The following is a 25,556-nucleotide window of genomic DNA, read 5'->3' on the forward strand; positions in this document are numbered from 1 at the left end:
CCCTAAGTAGTTGATTCCCACTTATTAAATCATTCAATTCAAAATTCTAGACTATTATTGCTTATTTGACTCTTGGTCATATTTTTGGAAAGATATTTTTAGGAGATTCCTTGCCAGCACTCTGATGACAGTTTTGGTAATACTTGAAACATATTTTGCAGTTTTTTAGTTTCTAGTCTATTTATACATTTTGTGCACGAGCCAAGGGATTTTCTTGTGTGATATGTATTTGTAAAACATTTGTTTGTGTTTAGGAAATATCTCTGGCTGCACATCAGCTGATTTCAAGTACACTACATCTGATTCCACCCTTAAATATTCTTGAATAGAAGAATTCTAAAAGGAGTAGAGATTGAGCTCCTGACCTGATCTGATTGACATTAATACACTAGCTGTGCAGACACTTGTGCAAAAGTGCATGCAGACATACACAAGAGTGCAGTGCAGCCTGAACAGTCTATGTTACAGAAATAATGGACTTTTTTCAGATGTTCTAAAATATTTCAAGGAGTATGTTGGAGGATTTAAAGCTCAATTTCTTAAACAGGAGAGAGGTGCTTAACTGCACCCTTTTTTGTTATAAAAGCAGAGGAACAATGAATGAAGAATTTCTTTGATGATAATATATGTTATTAGCAAAAAGTACTAACAGTTTTTTAACATAGGCATATCAGTAAAAGGTATATTTAAAAAAACCTGCCATCTCTTTCCTTAAACTTTATATAAAGTTTTAGGTATATTTTAGATTGCCTAGACATTTCAAGTAATGATCTGAGTATTTTAAATAAGAATCCTTTACAGAATATCTTTTTAACATATCAGTAGGTGTATTAATAGGCAAAGCCATGTAAGACATCAGTGTACCATTATTTAGCAATTTTAGCTCGAGTGCTTCAATCTCAGAAATCTTCAGATCAATCTGAAGAGTTCTAGACAAGTATTAGAGAACTGGGGAGCTTTAAAATTGTGGTTAGTGATGCAGTATCTGGCCATAAAATTAACCTAGCAAAATTCAGTAGCCACTAATACATTTGTCCTAGCTTTGAAGCAACTTTGAAGCATCCTCTTTGTTTCTCTGAGGCCCTGACCATCTCTCATTCAAGGTAGAGTTGCATTATTCAAGTGTAGTAAGTCAACTTCACTATGGTGAAAACAAGAAGAATTAAATGTGATCAATTTGGTGCTCATGGGAAAATTGGGGGTTTTGCTGGCAAGTATCACTGCTTATTATCTGTGCTCCCATGTATCAAGTGAAGCAGCTAAAAATAAAAAGCAATTTACAAAATATGTGTTTGCCATTAGAAGATTATACATCGAGATGCTTCAAAGGCATGGGAAAAATCTGGAGCCAGATATGCAAATGCATATTCAAGTTCTGTAATTCCTGAGAGCTTGCTAGCACAAATTGGAAATAAGGCAGAGAGTACTATGCTCTCAGATTTAGAATGTGAGCCAGAGTGTTAAAAACTTGGGCACACAGAGGCTGCCACTTGGCTGATAACAAGGACTGCACCTTGGATCCAAAACAAAAACATAAACCTCCAGTGAGGGCTCCAGAGCAAACAGAACGGACCATGAATGGGAATAAACATGGTCCCAACAGAAATAGAGAATATACAGAGATGAGCAGCCACAAACACAATTTGGGAGCACACGTGCTGCACTGGCTCATGAGAACAAGGACAGCACCCCTTAACCTCTCAATTCAAACCTTGGCACTAAGGAGTCACAATTTTTTTGGATAAACCATGTAATGCAGTGAGTTACAAGTGAGTTAGAGAGAAGAGGCCAGATGAAGACACTAAAACCCAGTAGGACATATGGGATGGGACGCAAACTGGTGAGCAGCAGGATGCCCACGTGAGTCACCATGATTTGAAGGGTGCCCAGCAGCAGCAGAATCAAGGCCTTGACTCACAATAGATATGCACAAGAAAAAAATCATTATTGGTGCTTGGAGAATTTTCCAAGCAGTTTACTGTCATTAACCAGGTGATAACAAGCTGTGCCAGTGAGGGCTGTTGGAAGCTGTCATTTTCAGCTGTCATCCTTGCTGACAGAATGCCACTTAACACGATGCAAAATATTGCACAGATTTCACCCACTCACATTACACCTGCTAGCAAGAGAAGCATACATAAGTTTACTTCACTGTTCCCTCAGTGACCGAATGAAAAATGAGAATTTTGTGCAATTTCTAATATTTGTGGGTTTGGTTTTATTTGTTTTGCATAAAATCCACTCAGTCTGTGTATTAATAACAGAGTTCTAAGTAAAAAACCCACAAACCTCATGCACATCGAGCTAAAATGGCTTCCTCAGATTCTTTTATTACAATTTGGTATCCCCCTAATGCTTTTACAATTTTCAAATTAAATTAAATCTTTTCCAATTTTTAGCCAAAACTACTTCAACTTGATCCAGTGATGAAATTCAAACACATAAACTGTCATTCCTCTTGTCCTCAGCAAGTAATTTCAGTTTGACAACGGGCAACTTGTTGGTCTGTAAGATAGAAAGAATCTGAATCTATAATTTAATTATGTAGGCATCAGTCAAGATAGATCCAAAGCCACCTGAATACCTGATTCTGATTATATTTCACTAGGTCAATAAATATTTGCTTCACTGTCTAACAATCCCAGTATCATTTGTAATAAAATGAAAAATGACACCTCTGTACCTGTAAATACTTTCTACAGTGGAAACTCCTTATAGAGAAAGAAGCAAAATCAATTCATACAGTTATCAATTGTTTATAATGTTCTTACACTTTTCATTTTGCCTGATCCTGAAAATACTCAACATCCTACCTTAATGATTTTATTTTTTCTGCTGTCATTGGAGATTCTGCAAAGGGCAGCAGATTAATTAGGGCATTAAATCCCAGGGGAAAAAATTATTTAATTCTGAGACGCTCAACTTAAATTGTTTCTATATGTTTTGTAACAATTGTATTCTAAATACAGCAACTCTCCAAAGCTTTTATATTAATTTTCTTTGAAAAAAGTTGGAGGAATTATCAGCTCCTGAAATGTGGGTATATTTTGCTTCAAGAGATATTAAAGGTGTAATTCTTTTCTAGATAATCACGGCACACCTTCCCTTTTCAGGAAGAATTAAAATAACTGCCATCACCATGAACACAAACCATAAAGCAATGCTAATTCTACATTCACACAGTGTCCTAGTAAATTAGAGAGAGCTGGAGTGCAAATTACAAGGAACTGAAAAACCTTTACAATGGGAAATCATGCAAAGGCCTATGTGTAGCCATACATGATTGTTACTCATTAGTGTTGAACGTTTGTGTGTTTCTAGCCAGTTTTGTAACTGATAACAGGCAATGGAAGAAGATGTTCATAGTTGCCCTTTTTTTCTTTCAATCCTAAAAGAATGCCATTTTAACATCTTAATTATCTTTAACATTGATATTCTCTTAAAAACATGTCCATATTCTATACTTTAGCATCACAGATTTTATCTGAGACTACACTGTGCTATATGTTTTGGCAACAGTTTATTTCACCCTTATTTCACATCAAATCACGTGGTCATTTACTGGGTAATACCACATTTTTAAACGCATCCAGTACTCCACAACCAATGCATTGTTAGTAAATAATCCCACTTGGCCTGACAAACTTCAACAAACTCACAAAGAGAGCTGCTCTTAGCAACAACACCTAAAGTTCCACTAAGATACTCCTTGAGATAATCCTTTTTAACAGCTTGCTAACAGTGATCCTTACCAGTGATCACTTCTCTTCCTCCATATATATTTTCTAACATTTGGACTGTCAGAATTGTGGTTTTTAGTAAGGTCCTAATAGCAGCAAAGACTCCCTGCTGAATACCATGTAGTGCAGAATATTCTCACTGATGTTCAGCACCTGCGGAAGGTTCTGTCACAGACTTCTTGAATGCACTTGGACAAATCACATCAGATATTGAGATACTCCAAGATTCACAGAACAATGTCATGTCACTCAGAGTGGAATGGGGTTAAGCAGAGAAATGTCTATCTTTGGTTTTAGGTTACTCTACTCTTTTAAAAATCTCTATGTTCATTTTCCTCTATCCTTCAGTTCCCAGTCTGTGTCCAGCTGACTACAAATGTTAGAAGGCTCTGGAAGCACCATACCTTACACCAAAGGAGCATTTAAATGTGAGGATTTAGGGAGTTAAGTTTTTTAATACCTTTTGCTGCTTCTATGGAGATGATATCTGGGCCATAGTTCCTGTAAATCTGTAATTTCTGAATGGTGAACATGATTTTCAGTCCCCATGGCAAGCAATGTCAGTTGAGAGCTTGCTTTGTTCTAATTTATGTTAACACGGTAAAAAATTCTGCACAAATACTGCAAAAAGAGAGCTCTTAAGCCTAATCAGTGAAGACATACTTAATATCTGTAAGCTCACACACAAAAAAAAAGCTAGTCCAAAGGACAGAAATGTACTTTTACATTTATCCAAATGGAATAGGCAAAAAACCCCTCAAATAAGCAATGAATAAATTTGTTTCTAAAATGTCCTTTTAGCCTGAGGAATCCAGTAACAGGCTGTGACTGAAACAAGTATGCAGCTGAGTTTGTGTCTGCAAAACTCACCAAGATTCCCTGTGAAACACAGCTCAATGCCCACTAGAACAGAGAAGCTTGTTTAAAAGCACACAAAGCTCAGTGATTTATGAACTCACCCAGTAGAGCACATCAGTCCATCCCTCCATGGTTATACACTGGAACACAGTCAGCATTGCAAATGCAAAGTTGTCAAAGTTGGTTATGCCTCCGTTGGGTCCAACCCATCCACCCTTACATTCGGTGCCGTTCATGACGCACTGACGGCCGTTCCCTGAGAATGCACAAGGTGCTGGATCATCTTCAACTAGAATATCTGCAAAAGGACCCAAGAGTCACAAATCTGAGTCCTCAAGCTTTCAGGAGTTACCCTTTCCCATGAGGAAATATCAACGCTGTTGTGGGATAAATCCAGATTTCACGCTGAGAAAGAAAACACATCAGAGCTTTGGAGATTTTAGTCTCATTCAGATCTGGCCTTATAACCTCAAGAACAGGTTAATAAAAATAATTAAGCAGCAGAAAGAAGCACAATGTAATAATACATCATTTAAAAGCTCCTCATGCTGATTGTGTTTTCCTCTTTACTGCTGCTACTTCACTTCAAGGCGCTTTGCAACAACACATGGACTACTAAGGAAAAGTGGATCTAATTCCTATACAAAGTTGTCTTCATCCTTAGCAGAAAGAAAAGCATCTTTAGCCACCAGTTAAGATGGTTTCACTCTTACAAAGTTCTCCCACAACACACACTTCCACTTCATTATTTCATCTGGACAGAAGAACGCTGCTCTCCACTCCTCACCACGCTGCCACAATCTGGATTTGTCCCTTATAAGTAGTCACCCTTATTTTCTTCACTGCTGGTACTTAAGCAACACATAAGAGAAATTAAAACCTATTCAGAGCATGGTCTAGTCTCTAAGTAGTTCGATTTTTTGGTGACTTTGGTATTGAGGTTTTATTTTCATTTAATGCACTGTACCTAAAATTGTGAACCAGTGTAAACTGGGGTAACAACAGTTTAAGTGCTTTGGCCCCTAGTTCTACTTCAAACTGAAATCCCACAGATTTAAAAGAAAACATCATCAAACCCTTATTTTAATCAACAGTATAATGACTTACCTGAATCAATAAGAAAACAAGATTTGTGCATTTTTCCAATAAAAAGTTCCAATCCTATAATAGCATAGATTATGATTACAAACAATACCAAAAGGGCAATATGGAGGAGGGGGACCATGGCTTTTATAATGGAGTTCAGGACAACTTGTAAACCTAAAAAAAAAAAAAAAATAAATATAGGATACAAGATATTACTCATATTTCTGTATCTTATTCTATCAAATTTTATATAATTATATATTATTAGGATTCAATGATGCAGACATGCAGCGATAATCAGATTTTTTTAAAATATCTATTACCCAGAACCACAAAATGCTTCTTTAACATAAAAATCTTCATAAGAATCTAAAGCTTCCTGTCTAATTAGTTCCTCTGTTAATAAAGTTTATATCATAGAAGTCAGTGCTTGAAATGTGTCACAAGAATCTGTGGGTGCTTTTATAAAAAAGGTCACTTAGTCAGTGTGTGCCTGTAAATCACTTATATGACATTGAAGAAGTTCTGTGCTAAAACAAAAACTTTGCAGCAAGTTCTGAGAAAATGTGCACTCAGCCAATTGTAGAACTGTCTTCTTACTCTGGGAGAAAAATATAGTTAACTGGGAACACACATTTTTAATCTGAACAAATCTATTCGTACATCATTTATCCCTTTCAAAACTGCTCCACTTTCTTGCTTTCAATTAAATATTTATCCAACTTTTGGCTTTACCAAGATGATCTAATCCCAGATTAATGAAGCTGCCATAGTACCAATGAGAATAAAATATGCCTCTTTTTAAGTTGACAGACTTCTTCTCTGACATTTCATAGGCATGCTTCTGTCCACACTGAAGCCCTTTTGTCAAAAATCAATCATTTCCATGTAACAGTCCACAATATATTAAACACAGAATCAGCTTTCTTCCTCTGAATGCCTTGGAAAGAGCTGAACTGGAAATCGTGAACTTTGTATAGCCCAAATAGCTTCAATAATTAATAAAGCATACAAAGAAAACATGAAATATCAGAAAATTCAATTGCTTTCTTAAACAATATTGCTCTACTTTTTAAGTTTCCTAATTTATCTCTTAGCTCTGCTAGATAAACAGAAGGCATTCATGGGCATTGGAGGGGGCAGGAAGCACAAAATGTATTATGTGCTCTGGCACACACTTACCAACATATAAACTATTTTAGGACCAGCTACACTTTCAGATGCAGGGGTTTAGAATTAAAAAAATCTAAATTTAATTTTCTGGTGTATTTGCATTTTAACATGTAATTTACTTTATATAAAAAGCTTCTAAAAAGGAAGTGTATTCCCCTGTCTGCTTATTGAACTGTGTAAGGAGATCATACACTGACTGAATTCACAATGCCTTGTTCAACTTGAAATAGAGTATCACTCATCTTGAAATTCACTTTATATACATAGCCAGATAACAAAACTCAGCTTTATCCCATCTCATTTCTGTAGTGCCTGGAAGGAGACAGTTCAACAATGAGAGCAGCCACATTCCTGACTGCAATAAAGAGAAATAAAGGAAATACAGAGAGCAGAGCTTACTGGGCACTCCTGATACGAGTCGGAGAGGTCGCAGTACACGAAAGGCTCTTAGGGCTTTGACATCAAAGCCACCAGGTTTGCCACCTGAGTGGCTGCCACCGTCTGTTTCTTTGGTTAATTGTTCCAATATTACACTAAATAATCTAGAAAATGAGATGAAAGGTAAGGTCATCACTATCTCTTTAACACGCAGTCAAAGATATTACTTAGGAAATTAGCTGAAGTGCAGATCATTCTGCAAAGCTGTTCAGATGTCAGACTGAGAGGTATATTTACACATTAAATCATGACAGACACAGCTATGAAGTGCAAGACTTTATAATCCCTCTAGAGAATGAGGATCACACAGTTTCCAATAATTTAGCATTCAGCTTATATATACAGTTTGCTATTTTTAAATAGATGAAGCTGCTTTGCCACTTTTGTTCAAACATTTTAGCTTTAACATTTGGAGAATTAATCTTCCCTTTAGAAGAAGAAATAGATAATAACTGAAACCATCTGGTTTAATTTTGGTGGAATATATGAACTCTAAGTGGCACAGCAGTACAATATTCTATATACAGTCAGCAGAAACTGAATATTTTAAAAATAATTAGAGTTCACCATTTAATAACACCAAAAAGATTTGTTTCTTACACATAATACCTCTGAGGAAAAATATATTCCCAGATGGCTCATTTATTATATTGTATTTTTTCCCTGCAGAAATGAATTAGTCATTCATTAGAACAGTTTGCAAGACAAGACTTTTATTTTGTTTTCCCACTTTTAGCAGCAATTTAAAGTGATGCATGTTCTTGAGATGCAAATTAATCTTAGGTTTATTTTAGTTTGGAGCTCCATCTCAGATGCATGGGTTTCTAGACTGCCACTAGACCACACAAACTGTGTTATCCTTTGCACAGAGACTGTAGTTGCAGAGCTGCACTTCTCCTGAAAGGATTATCAAGTTAATAAAGTCTTGCAATCATGAGAAATGTTTCACACTTGTAAAGGATGCCTGAAATGTGAAGGGTTTTAGTTTGGTCATGAAAAGTTTTCACAGCTCTGGTTAAGAACTCTGTCACGCTGGATAGTTGCCTGAAATCATATATTATTTAATAGGGTGCCTAAACTGGATTATTGCAGACTTTACCCTCCCCCAGTAAGCAGCTGACCCACATAGGCCATACCCATCCCTAGACTGCTTCATTCTGCTCCAGAGAAAAACTCAGCCCCAAAGACTCCCCAGATGTTAAGGGGAACATCAGCAGCCCACATACTGTTCACCAAACTCAGATATCCAACACCAGGTCCTGATTCAGCCCTAGAATTTACTGGAAGCACAAATGCAGGAAAACTAACACCTCAGTGATTTCAAGAGTGACTATTTGTGTTCAAAGACAGATGTTATTAAAAAGGCTTCTGAATCAAGTCCGGAATTCAGAGAACCTCTCAGCTGTCAGTTCATACAACATTCAGAAAATTAAAGGGCATGGGCAGGTGCTATGAAAGCTTTCTCTACCGGGACCTTATTCTTCCACAGAAATCAATGGAAATTACATGAGAGACCATGCAGGTGAGCAGACTAATCAGAGTAATTCATACTCTGATGGGTTACAGAGAGAAGTGACAAAGAATAGAAAGCATCACATTCACAGCTCTGTCTACAGCTCTGTCATTTTGTGTTGACCAGCTGAAACCAGGACATATGTCATTCCTAAAAAGCCATTAAGGTATAAAACTATTGATCTGTTTTATTGAAATTTACACTCATATTCCTCTACAGTTTATCAAAGTTTAGAGGTTTAATTAAGATTTGATTTTAAAACCATCTCTATATATGTTTCCCTTTTGCTCGTAGAGATTTCTTTAGGTATAATTAAGATTAATGGAATTGGACTGGCTGCAGTCTCTGCTGAGAAAGCAAATTTCAATACATTCAATATAAGGCATCATGGCAGCTCTTTCAAGCTATTAGAACACCTAATGAAATTTCCCATTGAAGCTAGTCAAATAGAATCAGGTCCAGAAGTGGTTCCATATCCACCTTGGGTTATATATGAAAATCAATTTTTCACTCTACTACTATGTATTAATTAAATAAATGGGACTCATGCTTGCTTAATCATGCAGGTTGTGTTCTTACTGAAAGAACAAAAACCTTGCTCACAATTATGCCAGCTTGTGACATGTGAGGAAAGGTCCACCTTGTCTTACAGGCAGGCTGCTGACAACCTGCACAAGAGTTTATATTCCCAACTTCTGGATTTAAATTAGGACTTAATCTTAGTGTGATATTTTAGGCATTCGATAAGATTTAGTCCTTTTTTATTCGTATTTTTAACAAATTCGGTGTGAGCATTTGACCTAACTCCATTTAGCCTCCAATAAAGAGTGCTTTAGGAATTAGTGGAAAATTTTTTAGTTATCATGTATTTAGGACACAGCCAAAGATAGAGGTCATGTTAATTAGACTGCTCCAGGGTTACTGTAACTCTGTGGTCACTTGACCAAAGGGAAGAGGTCTATTCAAGGGACTGCTTGGCAAGGGAGCAGAGCTGTGTGTGACAATCTCCAACCTGCCCACCGAGCTTCCCCTTCAGGCACAGGGACCAATCTGTTGAGAATGACCTGACCTGATGAAGGATCTATTTATACACAAACTTTAGTCCTGGACCAAAACTGCCTGCATGCTAAAGGACTGGCCCAAATACCACCTTCTCTGTAACATCAAGTATCTCATAATCAAATAGTTACAAATCAGGCATTCTTATATTCACAGTACCTCCCCAAATTTAACAATGCTTTACAATTTAACAATTCCTTTAGTTAGCAACTCTTTCTTTCCCTTAATGCAGTAACAACTTAAAAGCAGCATACACTCTAATTTCTGAGCCTTTTCAAATACAGGCAACCCTTGATGCGGTTTGAAATTTAAAATGAAATTAGAATTGCATACTGCAAGCCAAGGTTGTGTTTGCTACAACACACAAAGTTATATGTGGATAATGTCCTCCATGTTCTGAATGATGCATACTTTTAGCAAACAAAATTTGCAGTACTGGTTAAACAGCTGTTTAACACAATCTTCAAAACATTTAGGAAATTGGTGAATATACTCACAGCCAAACAGGCCTATACTTACCTCACTGTAATTAAAAGTTTAAATATTTTTATAATGGAAGATAAGCTACTTACCCTACTATTACTATTACAAAATCCAATAAATTCCATCCATTTCTAACATATGCATTGGGGTGTAATAATAATCCATATGCTATAATCTTCAAAAATGTTTCAACTGTAAAAATTATCAGGAAGGCATATTCTACTTTTTCCTGTAGAAGACAAAAAAAAAAGTACAATGAAAGACAAGAAATGTAACAGCTCTTTTTACTATTGACAATTTGCAACAAGTGAGTACTGATCAGGACTAAGGAAATACGTTCATGGCAGTTTATTTCACAGGTTTTAATTGCATAACACTTAATTATAACTGTACTGACAAGGTTATAATTACATAATTGCACAAGGTTTTCTTGTTTTCACATTCTGTGAGAGGAAAAAAAGCTGTTTCTGCAAACATTTAAGCATACTGTACCTTTGCTTAAGCAAAGAGTCCCATCCAGGTCAATAGGATTCTCTGCATTCATTATAACCAGAAAATGCTGTAGAACAGAGCCCTGGAAATATCCTTGAAAGGTAAGCAGTGGTACACTTCCTTTCACTATTAAAAAAGCTTTAATTGTTTAATATTTAATTTTGCACTGTCTTGCAACTTTTTAATCTTGATATGGAAGCTTGCATTCACTTATTCTCCCTTCCACATTACCAGAGTTTCTTTAAAATACCCTATTATGTTTGAAGAAATTTTAAGGTACTGTACCACCACCTTGTATCATGGAAGCTCCAACATCAGATTTAATGGTTTTTTTTTTTTTTAAATGCTATTAGTTTTTGCATTTTACCAAAATTTTTATTTTAGAGCTATATACTGAATATCTTTTCTTAGCTAACTAGATACTCTAGAAAGAAGAAACCCTCAAAAACATTATTAGCATGCTTGACTTGGTAAATTGAAGAAGTCGCCACTATCAAAACAGAGCAGTTAACAACTGTTCTTTTTACCTTCAGACATGATCATTTCATTATTTCCTATAACATTTTGTTTCGTTATCTGTTGCTACTCAAATATTACAGCCAAGAATAAAATGCACAAAGAGTATGATTCATTTTTAAACTTGTTCAGGAACACATGATGTTGCTCATTTATCACATACAAGATTCATTACATGACTGTAACTGCTCAGGCAGGATTACCATCTTCTACTATCATTACTCAAACAGAACACCAACATTACACACAAAAATACATTCTCTTTATTTGTTACATGAAAAAATACACATTCCTTATTTGTGACATAGCTTGGCACTCTCATACACAACCAAAGGAAAAACCAAACCTTAATCATTTGCAACTTAAACAAAGATCTTGATATTCTTATGTGCAAATCTTTAATTTGGGCAGCTAGATTTCTCTTGCTGCCAAAGAGGCCACTTAGGATGGTTATGTATAGGATGTGATATTTCCATTTATAAATCTGACACTGGTGATTTAATAGAGGCACAGGCTGGTCAATAAACTCCTTTCCAGGCCTTTACCTGCAGCAAGCAGCACCTGGGGTCACTGGGGCAGGTCAGGCACTCTCATTGCAAAACAAGGATTCCTGGATCTCCTCTCCTGCTCAGCTCAGTCCTGCACCTCTGCCTTTTCCCCCTCTTTTGATTACACTTCATGAACACTGTGGAGCTTCATCCCAGGCTCCTCAGCTACTTTCCATTTTGGGTGAGATCTTCCAGCCCAGCGAAACCTCCCTGTCCTCAAACTTCCTAATACTTCTTTCAAAATTGTCCCTCCCACTTACCCATCAATTTATCACCAATCAGCCAGGACAGTTGCAAGATAACAAGAGTGAAGTGGCCTCACACAAGAAATAGCAAGGTCTTGTGCACCAAAATCCATCTGATCTCTTTGGCTACAGAACACCACTGAGATTACAATAATATGAATTATCAGCATTCCTAAAAAACACACTCAGAGATGCTTAAATACAACAAATCCTACCACATACACATTCCACAATAACAGCTATTTCTGTCTCTCTACATACAGCTAAATTTGCAGCTAAGATATAGGAAGATAAATAATGTAGGAAAACATAAGAAGGACAAAAATATTACAGTTGTCATTTGCCATGGGCAAAATATATATCAAAATCATAGTAGTTAAAAAAAAAAAAAAAAGGGAGACAAAATACATGTTTCATTTATGCCAAATTTCAATAGCTTCTTTTCTTAAAAGGAACACAGAATGCAGGACAGGATGGGACCTTCTGAGGCAAAATAACCTCATGGGTCCCTAAGTCCAGAGTTTTATAGGCAACCATGTAATTTAATTCCATCCATTAAAGTACCAGTTCCATCCTAAAAACCATCTTTGCTCTTCAGTGCTCCCCTTCAAAAATATTCCAATGTTTTTCTGCTCTCTGGGCTAAACACCAGTCCCAGTGCTAAAGTTACACAACTTTTGTTAATGTCACACAGCCCTGCAGCTCATTTTAATGGGACAGTTCAAATCTGAACAACTCTGCCCTATCATTTTTCATCCATCCTTGAAAAATAGTATTGGTCTCCATCCTGTTTATCTCATCTCTTTCATGGAAGCAGGAGTTTTTATTGTTTCCTAAACAGTATTACAAACATTCCATAGAGCCATATGGAATGTAGGACAATCTCATTTTTAAACCCTCCAATGGGCTCAAGATCAGTGTGTGTCACTTCCCAGATGGATCATAAGAAACTTTGAGAGCTGCACCAACAGAAGCCACATGAAATCTCAGGAAAGAAAAATGGCAAGTGCTGCATCTTGGCTTAAATAATCCCACACCAATACGGGCTGAGAAAGGACCTGGAAGTTGCACATCAATTTAAATATGTGCTCATTTAAATCAGACCAATTCCATAACTTCACTGTTTCATTTTCCCTTCCTTCCTGCTTTCCTCCCTTTCATGCTCTCACACACTCTATTTATTTATTTCTTTTTAAAGCACAACCTGTGTCTTCCACAGAGGCCAGATGAATGACTTGGCCCCATAGTTAGCACACAAAGTACAGGCTGTGCTTTCCTCACAGACTGTTTGGCTCTTTAATAAATAGGCACCCAACAGATGTTCTCACATAAACTGCAGCGTTGACAACCTGCTCACCCTCAGGAAGGTTCTGGTGGTCTCTTCTCACACTTGGATAATTTCTTGCTGGTCCCTATGGACATCAATTTTTGCCTCTGCAGCCCTGATGCATCTGTAGGCCACACATCACCTTGTACATCCAGAGCTTAACCAACCACTACTCAGAGTAAATAACACTCAATTTTCAGTATCCATGAAAGAGTTGCAGAGACAGGGTTGGTTTGGGAAAATAAAACTAAAAAAGTAAGAGATAAATTCAAAACACGGACTCCAGACTGCAATTTTAGAACGATATGATGCATACATTTATCTGGTCTCTTTTCTCCACAGAGGTAAAATTATATTTTGTTCAAATTAGTTGATATCTTTAAATGAACACTTCATTCAAAATGGCAGTAGGTACACTAAAAAAGTAGATACCTAAACAAAATAATAAGGAAATACCTAAGAGTACATATGAAGTGCTTGCAAAAGATAATCTATTAAAAGAAACCAAGAAGGCAGGTTTAGTTCTAAGAAACTGCAGAGATTATTGCAGAATTTGCACATAATTTCTAACATCTATTATTGCATTTATTTCTACACTGCATGATCAAATTAGCAGAAAAAAGTGACAGCTGTAAACCTAAAGAATATATGGAGCACAACAATATGTCTGAGTTCTGAAGGATCTAATCCTGAGGCTGTATAGATTAATAGTTGTTTGTTCACTGATTTGATAAAGCTAGGTCATCTCTCCTCACAGGCAGCTGATTCCAGCAAGGCTGTCTGACACTTTGGTTAATGCTGCTCGAAATCTTCAAGTCTCAGCAATCTTTTTCTGAATATATGATGCAACAGGACTGATAAGATAAACTGCCCTTCTCATGGAATCCATGCAGTTTGCCTTTGGTGTTTATCATGAATCACAAAACAAAGGCCACTCTTACCCCAAGAGTTTAGGTGCCATCATTAGATCCTCATTTTCTCACCAAAAAAAAGGGAAAAGGAAAAAAGGGGAAAAAAAAAAAAGGAAGCATTTGCTTTCTTATTTTAAGTAAATCAGCTTAGCAGAAACCCTGTTGCTCAGGAAATCTTTTTTCCCCCACCGTAGCCAGATGGTGCACATTAGTCATCATTTATTATCTTCATATTTTCAAAATCTCAGAAAGAAATATGCAAAGCTACAGTTACATGTCAGAAGGTGACACACCAAAATTCTGCATTTACGTTAAGATGCTTCACAAGATAATGGTTTCAAAATCGGAAGTCATTAATTTGCAAAACCTTAATCTATTATGCTAGGTAATTAAGTCTTACTATATTAAAATTTCTATTCCCTCAGCATCAGAGATGGGAATTATTTCTTAACTGAAGAAATATATTTTTGCATCCAGAGTAACAAGTATGCATCAGAGTAAAAACTGCTTAGCAGATAAAGTGACTCAATGTAAGCAAATTAAACAGACTGATCAACTTTCTGAAGCTTAGACACAACACAAAATACTTTGACATTATTGTTATAGGGATCAAAAACAAAAAAAAAATCAGATATTGTTTAATAAGTTGTGTGACTGATGTTTGGACAACACATATAAAGCCATTTATCTTTTTGACAATCAGCCATTTTTTCAAGTTCTGGCACTGGAAAAACATTCTATCCACAAGACAGAAAAGTAACTTGAGTTTTGAATTTTAAAACATAATTATTTCATTTTTCACTTTGTATAGCTGTATTCCTCTGAAAATCCTCTCTGACATGCAGCACAAGTAACAATTAACAGTAGGAAAGTAAACCTATTTATTCCCACATGTGAAAAAATGTTATAGCAGTTTCCCAATACAAAAAATGAAACAAAAATGGAATCCATACACCTGGCAGAAAGAAATCCATATACTTGCCTTTATTTCATCAACTTTAAAAGTAATGTACTACCAAGATTAGACATGGAAATTGCTCTCTATTCATTAGAAGAACTGGAATTATTTATCTCTCAACAATTCGGATAACTATTGGATTAACTGTGCCTTTAGATACGTAACAACAAACAAGGAGGGAGAGTTTGAAAAACATGTTGTAAGGATTCTTGTCCTGATCAATCCAAATAAACCATGTTTCACCACCCTCATCAGTCCTGACCCACTGGAGGGAATGCAACCCCTGCTCTCTGCTTTGTCAGGTGGCTGCATTACTGTCCTTGTAAGTGCAGATTTGCTCTACAGCAACTATAGAAAAGGTCATTATGTTCACAAAATTGTACTCCTTTAATAGAGGCCTGGGCAACAGACCTTGTTTACATCCTTCAAGAGCACATTTCATGTACGTGAGACCTTTTATGTTTGAATACATTGAACACATGTAAAATCCAGGGCAAGACTGGGCAGGAATTTGGCATCAGGCCCAGAAACATCTCCAGTCTTTTGAGGGGCTTTACAGGACACCATCACATTACTGCAGACCCAGATGCTCTGGAATTTCAGGCTGGTGCATCTCATGGCAAGGCTGACACTTGAAAGTCAACGCCAAGTACAAACTCCATACTTAGGAGTAGAAATAAGCAGGTATTACACAGCAAGAACATTCTTACACCAGTTCAATATTAAATGAACAGGATTTCTCATTCCTGGTACCACTGCCAAGCAACAAATCTCATTCAACATTTTTACTGCTTTCAAAGAGAGCACAGAATACTTTCATCTTTTTTGAACTGAGGATTCACAATCCCATGGTCTGCTCACAGTTAACAACAGTTGCACCCCCAAATCTCAAGCAGGCATTTGTGTTTGCAGGAACAGAGAATATCTCTGACACTGAGCACAGCAAAGGAACAAAATGGATGTGCAACCTATACACTGAGGCGTAATTAAAATTAACTGCAATTAAGTTTCTTTAAGTCCCTTTTTATCAATGTAGTCTGAAGGAGCATTTGAATTACTTACATCACTGAAATAGAACCTCAAGTTCAAAAACAGTTTTAGTTTTCCTTTCATCTGACGGATTCTGGCAGCCAGAGGTAGAGGAATAAGCAGAGCATATTTAACGCTGATTACTTTTTTCATTATTTCCTGCAATCACTTCCTCCAAATGTGTAGACCTGCATTTCATCTTTGAGTGTAACTGCATCTCATATGTATTTTGCACTTTACGTTGTAATACAATAATGGAGATGTAAACACCTCTGTTCTGTAAATAACCATTTTTACAGAGAGAAAAATGTTGCATCCAAATTAGAATTTGTCATACATAATACAGGCTTCTTTGTGGAGCCACATTCGTTTTATTCATGCAAAAGTTCAATTTACTACATGTTAAGTATTTTCAGTCCATAAATAGAAAAGAATTCAACCTCTTTGTTTTTTTTCTCCTTTATATTTAGTCAGAGCTCTGCTCTGGGACAGGTAATGCAGAGCTTTGCTGAGCAACAGCTGGGGAAAACAACAGACATCCACTCTGTGTGTACATAATAATTAAATCCACTATTGGCACTGCCTTGCACAACCTCAGAGAGGCACAGACAGCCCTTCTGCTTCTATTGCTGTGAAGAAATGAGACAAATGGTGTGGTTTTGAAAATTTGATCATAAATAACCAACAGCAAAACTGAACTCCTGCAAATTGACCATCTACTTAAAAATTATCAAGAAAGGGCCCACAAACAAACCAATCACTTGGCAATCACTGCATTCTTGCAAGGTGCAAAAGGCAGGTTGTAGAAATGCCAGCAGGCAGAAACATGTGAGCTTCAGTCATAAAACCACTTGAAGATTGAGCACAGGATTCCAAAGAATTGCACAAATGAAAGCTGGCCAACTAAGCAACAAAGAATATACCTGGAATAAAATCCAATTTACTTGGGTGTCTTTCTGCCCCCATCTAACTGATGACATTCAGGAAAACAAGGCCAGCACAATAAGTAGAAGACAATATTTGTGTATACTGGCACATGGCCTCATCATTTTCCTTACATAGTTGAATAGAATCAGTGTCAAGTGGTGAATTAAACCTACATCTAATCATAAAACAGCACTAATGTTAAATATACGTTGATACCTACTATCAGTTTTCTTTGTTTAGAAGACACCATGTTTTGGCCAGAAACCAGGGTATGAGAATATTAGTAGGTCTCAGATACTTTAGAGAACATATTAAAATTCTGAACATTTAGAAATCACGAGAATTTTGTAATCCTTATAAATTCATTCTGACCATGCAGAAACCTATGAGTAGAAAACAGGCAGGAGCACTGACAGTATTAAACCCTCTACTGAATTTAGTGCAAGGTAGGTTAAAAAAAAACCCAAAACAGCTCCAAAAGTTACAAAAATTATTTTTCCTTAAAAGAGAAAACTACAGACCAAAATCTCACCAACAACATCAAACTGCAATTATTTTGGCATTTCACTATGAAACAGATGAAAAAAAAAATTTACTTAAAATATCTTCCTGTATGTTTTTGCAAATCATACTTCAAAAGCACATACTGATACTACTTATATGCTTCTTAAAATGCTGCCATAAAAACTTTCAGATGTCACAAAAACTTACCTACTCCAGTGATGCTGCAATAGCCTGAATTTAAACCTGCCCACAAACAATGTCCATTTTTTCCCCGTTTTTCCAACCCATGTAATTACATCTTTGACCAACACAATTGTGAAATGCACAGGAGTGGCTCTCACACCAGTCCTGGTCACTCTGCACTCAGCTTTTCTGTGGGTGAGCTGCCAAAGCAAGAGTCTGTCCCAACAGAGCAACAATTCCGAGTGGCTCTGAAGGAATATGGTATCCAAAATGGAAAGAAAAGGAGAAGACCAAAAAAGGTCAGGTTTTTTTGTGTGTTACTTATTCATTCACAGCTCTATAATGATCCAGTGCTGTGTTTTAAAAATGTCAAGGACTTTCTGTAAAAAAAAAAATAAAATGAAACATTAAAACAATATGGAGAACAGATTGGGTCTGTAGTTCTGCTCTGGTAGTGTCAGCCAGGAAACAGAACAATGACATTCCTTGAGTAGGTGTTTTTTCCCTTGATTTATTCATCTAACTGCAAATCTAATTTCCACTTTCATTACGAAAGAACTGGACAAAACTGATAGAATAACTTCATCACAATGCTTTGCTCATTAATCTGCCAGATATATGACTCCATCAGCTCTTTGCTTTTGTCAGTTTAAGAACTACAGAATGATTTGTTAAGAACATACCCAATGAGACAGCTTGTTTTCCTAAACACCTTTAGCAGGGTAGAAATTTGCATTATATAAGGCTCAATAATTTCATTTGGTGAGGTTTGGTTTGAGTTTGTTTCATTTGTTTGGTTTTGTGAGGTTTCTTTGTTGGTTGGTTTTTATCACAGTGGAAATGGTTTGACACCCACCAACAAGGTTTTCAAAAACTCAAATACACCATACACCCCATGTCCTGCTCTGACCTTGAGGTGAATACAAAGGGAGGACATGGTGAGGCCTGGTACTTAATTGGAATTTTTCTAATCGCCCTTCTCAAGTTTGAAACAGAAGAGCCCCAGACCAGTGGTCAATCTGTGAGCTACATCCTACACTTGTGGTTCGACTATTGCCCCTGCAAACCAGCAGCACCAAGAATATTTTGTTCAAACCTCTGTTTTTGGACAGTAGTCAACTTTCATTACCAAGACTGGGTATCTGTATCAGGACTGGCTACAGAATTAAAATATTATTTTAAAAAATTTCAAGGGCTTTAAAATGTACTAGAGAATGTGGATCCCTTATATTGGTATAACAGTGTTAAGAAATTTCTTCAGAGAAATTTGTATTTAGTTCTGACTCCTTCTTAATACATCCTAACATCAGCTCAGCAGTAGAATTTCATACAGAAGACACTGAATGCAATACATCATGTGGAAATTATTCCCTACTGAGAGGAAGGTTTGATTGCTAAATAAGTTCCAGTGTGAAATATCTAATGCCTCTCTGAGAACTACATGCTGCTCACTCTATTACCTCTTCACAATTATTTTCTTTTAAAAAGAATTTCTTAACTCCTTAGATAGACTTTGATTTACTCTACATATTTCTTAACAGGTAAAACAAAGTACTGCACTAAAAATCACTCCAACAAATCTGGAAAGATTGCATTATTTATGAGCACACAACCTGCCAGAGCACTAGAAGCCATAAACTACAGAAATGTCAGCAGCAATGTTGCTGATGAAATACATTTTCAACTAAAAGAGAAGACAGGATAGAATATTCCTGGTAGATGCTGCCCAGAACAACAACGTGGGGAACCAAAAGAATGCATTTATCCAAACTGACAGGAGAATGGTCTGCAGTAGCCATGAAAATGTTAAAACACAACTTTATCTTTGAGTGTCTCAGTTGCTGAACAAGTTGTCCTTTGCAGTTTTCTTCTCCTGCGGTAGTTTTTGAGCCACGTGCTTGAGGTAACTCTTTAATAAAGAATTTATTTCATAGTCAAAAAATTAAATAACACACTAATAAAAGACTTTGTTTTGAAAGACTATCTCATTGTAAATTCCAGACATGAGAAATGTAATTTGGCTATAGAAATTGGTATTTCCCTGCAGCAATAAAATGCAGGAATATTCTCATTTTGTGTATCCACTAAGTATTTGGATAATTATGAAAGGAAAGCCCTCTAAATTCTTCCATCTTGCACACAAGGCTAAGTGAACATAGAAACATTTTCATCGCCCATCTGAGGATTAGATTGCTCTGGCTGTTCCATAACAACAAAGAAAATGAGGATCTGTAGAGAAAATGCAAGGGAAATGTGCTCTTTTGCCATGACAGTATTCAATGGAAGACCTTTGCTCCACTGCAAACATAGAGCTCTTGGACAAGAAATATTAAAAGGTGGAATGGTTCTCTATAAACATAAAGGCATTGCAAAAAAAGTTTAAAAAGTAGCACAGCTAAACCAGCTATTTAAATCCAGCCTACAAACATGACCCATGATATACCAGCTTTAATTTCAGCAGTGCTCAGGTACAACACTGATCCAACTCTTATGAAAATCTATTAAAAAGTCAAGTATTTAGATGGTTTCTCTGCTAATAGCACCACCATGAAGCTTTCCTGTTTTCTTAATTCTAACCATGGTAGACAAGAATTCAAAGTAACCCTAAATGTACCAATATTGAAATAAAGAAAGCCATGGAATACTACTGACATCCACTGCTAAGGTATCAGGAAAACTTGGCACAGTGGAAACAACTGATCCACCTGAATAAAGCAGAAAACATTTTCGTTCATTTCCTCTGATCTGCAGATCAAACCTTAGTGATAAAAATCTTCAACTCCTGATAGAAAGTAAAATATGAGTCTGCCTGCCCTAAAGCCACATTCCTTGTTTCTTTATGGATGAATCAGTTTTTCCTCTATCTTGTGGAATGTAGCCAACATAATTTAGGGTCCCTCCAGTGCCTGCTACAATTACAATTCCAGATTCTGCAAATGCTTCTAAATGCATCTTTGTAATCTCTAAGTTACAATGCAAAATCATTTTCTTCCTTTCATTCCCATACCATTTGGCATCCCAGGAGATGTATTTAGATTCTGAATGTCTTATTTCATTTTCCACTTCTCCACACAGAGCACTTGATCAAGAAGATTATTTTATTATTATTCCCATCTGAACTGCATCTAAGCCTGTTTTAATTTATTCCCCTATCTGGAATATCAGTTTTGATTTCCAGAGAACTCACTGTCCACAACAATATATTCCTAAGTGCTCTGTCACTGCTTCAAGTTCACTTCTGTTATGACTATAAGACAGTTTGAGTACACCAACACTTGCTTTTCTTCCACCTATAAAACTGCTTTCCAGCTGACATAGAATGCCATAGTCCCTGGGATTTTTTCACCCATCTATTCGGTGGAATCGCCCCTAAAGCACACGTACAAACATTGTTCTTCAAAGTAATTACATGAAACAAGATCCATTACCTCCCTTTTAGAAAAATTAGGCTTTCTCTCCTAAAGAACCTTCAAATAGGCAAGAAAAAAAGAATACATTATTTTGATCAGATGAAAATGCCAGAGACAAAGAGCCAAAAACAATTTTTTTTTTCTCTTTCAGTTATATGCACATAATTTAAAAACCGTGCATTTACTGAAGGTCACGGAATCATCAAGGTTGGAAGAGACTTTCAAGATCACCTGGTTCAAATATCAACCCACCACCATCATAATCACCCCTGGACCGTATCCCCAGGTGCCACTTCCAGATGTCTCTTGAACACCTTCCAGATGTCTCTCCATCACCTCCCTGAGTAGCCTCTTCCAAAGCATGACCACTCTTTCAGTGATTTTTCCCCTAATATTTAATGGAAACCTTTCCTGACACAATTAAATGGCCATTTCATCTTGTCCTTTCTGTTGAGATTTGGTAGAGGACAACAATCTCTTCTAAGGGAGTTGTACAGAGTGGGAAGGACCCCTGAGCCTCCTTTTCTCCAGACTAAACAACTTGGTAAGTCCTTGTAGGACTTTCTAGACCCTTCCCCAGCTTCACTGTCCTTCTCTGGACACACTCCAATGCCTCAATCTCCTTTTGAAATGAGGGGGCCAAAAGTGGACACAGGATTCAAGGTAATTTGGTTGCCTAAGTAAAGATATTTCACAGCCAGAAGAGCTGAACTGAAAATTCTATTAGTCTCCAACTATTTCAGTGATTTGAAGACAGCTCTAAAAATTATTTGATTCTACTTCAATGAGTGTAACTAAAATACAAATCTTTGTACCTTAATGGCCTGGGAGCTGACGACATATGGGAGCCACTTTATACTGCACATTGGCTTTTAAAATGACCACTGAAACGCTTACAAATATTTCCACAATCCACCACTACACATTGAATGTCCAGTAAAATATTGGAAAAATGAAGGTCTGAAAATTAGTCCTTAACATGGGAGGAGGACTAACAGCAATTTACACTCCACAAGCTTAATTTGGAATCACTTTGGAGTCAGCAACCACCATTTTTTGTTTCCTTCTGTGAATTGACAATTTGACGTCACAAGTTTTCTACTCTGACTCCAACACCAGCACCTCAAATTTGAAAAGAGGGTCTTCATCTCTGCACCAAAAATGCCCAGTACTCTGCAAATAAAGTCCTCAAAGTGCAACAAAATGCTTTAATTATTTCCTTTGCTTAGTGCTATTTCTAATTTATGATTTGCCAAAGGCACTGTTTTACTCGTGTTTCGATGGAATACTTAGCACAGCGTGAAATAGACGGCATCTCCTCTGTAGCAAAAGTGAAAGGTTGACTTCTGCCCTGGGCATCTTTTATATTTTGTGAAAGCTTAGAGGTAGAAACTGAAGCATGATAATTGAACCTTGAAGGAAAAAGTAGTGACATTATAAGAACTGCTTCTGTCAAGTGATAAATATCCTGTGATACGATATATTTAATTTGTACCAATAAATTCATAGCAGTAATAAAGATTAAAACATAGTTATGCCATACAAAATGGGACATGTTGAACATGTTGACAGATAGGGCCCACTTACCATTCCAAGTAATCATGCAGGTTACTGTCAAATGAAAATAAAAAGGATAATTCACCTAATCTTGTTTAAAAAAATAATTCTGCATTTACATTTATTATACACAGCATATTTAAAAGGTGGTTTTCATATTCTCCAGCACCCAAGGCATAAAGCTGAAAGTGCCAGTGAAAATAACAAATGATGTAATAGAAGTGTGTAAAACCTGAGGCAAGAATACGTCGCAGTCAGAACCCAATGGCTCTGCTCAAGTGACACACACATTTGCACTCAGAAGTTTTGCCTTTTTTTTATTTTGGTTAAAGCTACCACAGCAACATTCTCCTAGTGAGGTGTGTCAGAACTAATGTAGCTGAATGTAGTTCACTGTAATTGAAAGTAATTCATGCTGTCACATTTACTGTAACGAGAGGTCACATCTCCAGGGCCATAAATGTTGTTCACATTAATCGTAACTGACACCTTCCTCCTCCTTCAGGGAAATTCAGCCATATTACATGGCTTAGTTCACATCCTTTTTAAGTATCTCAACTTTTTTATGTTTGGCTGGTTTTGTGGTTTGTTTTGGGTTTATCGGTTTTTTAAGCTAAAAACACACAAAAACACCAGCAACAAATTCTGTCTGGTGCCTGGTGATAAAGTCATCTCACAGAAAAGTATGTAACAATAATTATAATTACCCTGATCTCCAAAAATCCTACAGATTTGACCTGAAAACAATTATGACCTGAAATCTGGATATTTTGGAAACAAAAACAGTTCTTAAGTTATAAATACATATAAACCATATTCTAAAACAGTAAGTAAAATACAACACACTCCGTAATGGCCCTCTGGACTACATGCACTAATTTCTTCCTAATACTTACATATATTATGATTTAGGAATCATAAAGCCCCACAGTAAACCATGTACTTATTCTGAAACAGTTAAATTCCATACTGACATGCCAGCGAATGACCTCCATTCTCAACATGACTGTATATTTCAAACCTGATAATTCAACTAGACACCATTTCCTTTACAAATATTAACCAGTTATCTGGGGGGTTATGGCGTGTAAGTCTAAATCTTTTGATCCCTATTTAACAAAGCTACACACCTGAAGAAGGCCCTTGAAAGCACTGAATGCATGTGCCCTCCATAATTAACACAGTGTACAGAAAGTGGAAAGCTTTTAATCTGCATGCTTAGTTTATCCTGAATTATAGTTAAAAGATGAAAGATGCTGAAGAAGAAGTGCAGTGTAAAAACAGACTGGCAAGAGTATGATGTGCTTGTTGGCCAAACAATAATCTAAGTTTCTTTGTGTTGGTTTGGTTGGGTTGAGCAAGACTGGGTTTTCTTCTTGAAAAATTCAATGGTATCTTAACTCAGAAGTAAAAACTTGGGTTTGGGTTTTTTGTAATAGATCCTTATGGGAACACAAAAAATAAATTTTCATTTACTCACAACAACAACTGATCATAATAATGATAAAAAGTTTCACTGATGAATCTCAGAATTAAGTATTAAAGAAGTGAAGAACATAAAAATAGGAGGACAGATTCATTTCCATAATAGCTTGGAAAAATAATATTTTTTGAAAGGCAACTTAAAGTCACAATTATTCGAAATTGATCATAACGCCACAAGAAAATCAGTTGTTTGATTTCCTTTGGTATAACTCAGTAATAATGTTACTGAAACCAAATAAATTAGATGAGTTTACGAATTTTTGAAGAATCAATGTTGAAAGACTCCAGACTCACTGTCTATCACAGAACACAACCCTTCAGGTATAAATAAAATTGTTTCTTTCAGAGACCAATTTTTCTGTTGTCTGACAATGTCATTTAATTTTGGTGAGGCATCCAGCAATTGTGCAATTTCCTACAGTAACATTTGGTGTAGAGATACACAAAACATTGCTGTGAGCCCTGCAGTAAATGTTTGCTGAATGACCTGAAACACCAAAACAACAAACACATGACCTCACTGCAATAAAAAGTCATACCATGCTTATTCTTTTTACCTATAATTAACATTAACTGTTTTGGTTTTTTTTTAGCAACATCACTCAACATTTCTCAGAAATAATTCTAGGTTGTTCTTCCAAACAGGGAAGCACTTCATGTTTCAATATGACCACACTATTGCATAATATTTGTCCTGCACCAGTATCTACAATAGCCTTGATGGTGCTTGTTGTACCTAACATATCAACAAGGATAAAAACATGATTTACATTTCAACTAGTTCCCCATCTCAGCCTTAACTGCATTATAATTCCATCCATTTCTTACTCTGTAGAAAGGCATTTCAGCACTTCTACCCAAGTATCTCATTTATTCCTAATTTCCAAGGTTATCATTAATCTATATTTTTCTAATATAGCATCACTTAGGAAAATAGCTCAAAAGTCATCGTGAAACCATATTCCAATAAATCACCATTGCCATTAATATCTCAGCACCACAAAAAGTATACATAATTAAATAACTATGGGCTCTTCTAACCAGGGAAGTTATTTTCCTTTAGAAATACTCTTTCCTGTTATAAAGAATAAGTCAGAACATAAAAATGCATTCA

General features: G+C 36.3%; 1 protein-coding gene across 18 annotated transcripts in view; it reads right to left on the minus strand.

The window, feature by feature from the left end:
- CACNA1D (calcium voltage-gated channel subunit alpha1 D) overlaps window positions 1–25,556 on the minus strand; it is a 168,259-nt gene that overhangs the window by 95,390 nt on the left and 47,313 nt on the right. For all 18 annotated transcript variants that reach the window (XM_064724246.1, XM_064724254.1, XM_064724249.1 and 15 more), the window contains exons 4-7: window positions 10,440–10,579; window positions 7,257–7,399; window positions 5,706–5,858; window positions 4,700–4,896 (exon numbers count right to left, since the gene is read on the minus strand). In XM_064724246.1, coding sequence (XP_064580316.1) covers window positions 4,700–4,896; window positions 5,706–5,858; window positions 7,257–7,399; window positions 10,440–10,579 — 633 coding nt within the window. The remainder of the gene's footprint in view (window positions 1–4,699; window positions 4,897–5,705; window positions 5,859–7,256; window positions 7,400–10,439; window positions 10,580–25,556) is intronic.

Source organism: Zonotrichia leucophrys, chromosome 12, assembly GCF_028769735.1.
Source record: "Zonotrichia leucophrys gambelii isolate GWCS_2022_RI chromosome 12, RI_Zleu_2.0, whole genome shotgun sequence".
Taxonomy (NCBI): Eukaryota; Metazoa; Chordata; class Aves; order Passeriformes; family Passerellidae; genus Zonotrichia; species Zonotrichia leucophrys.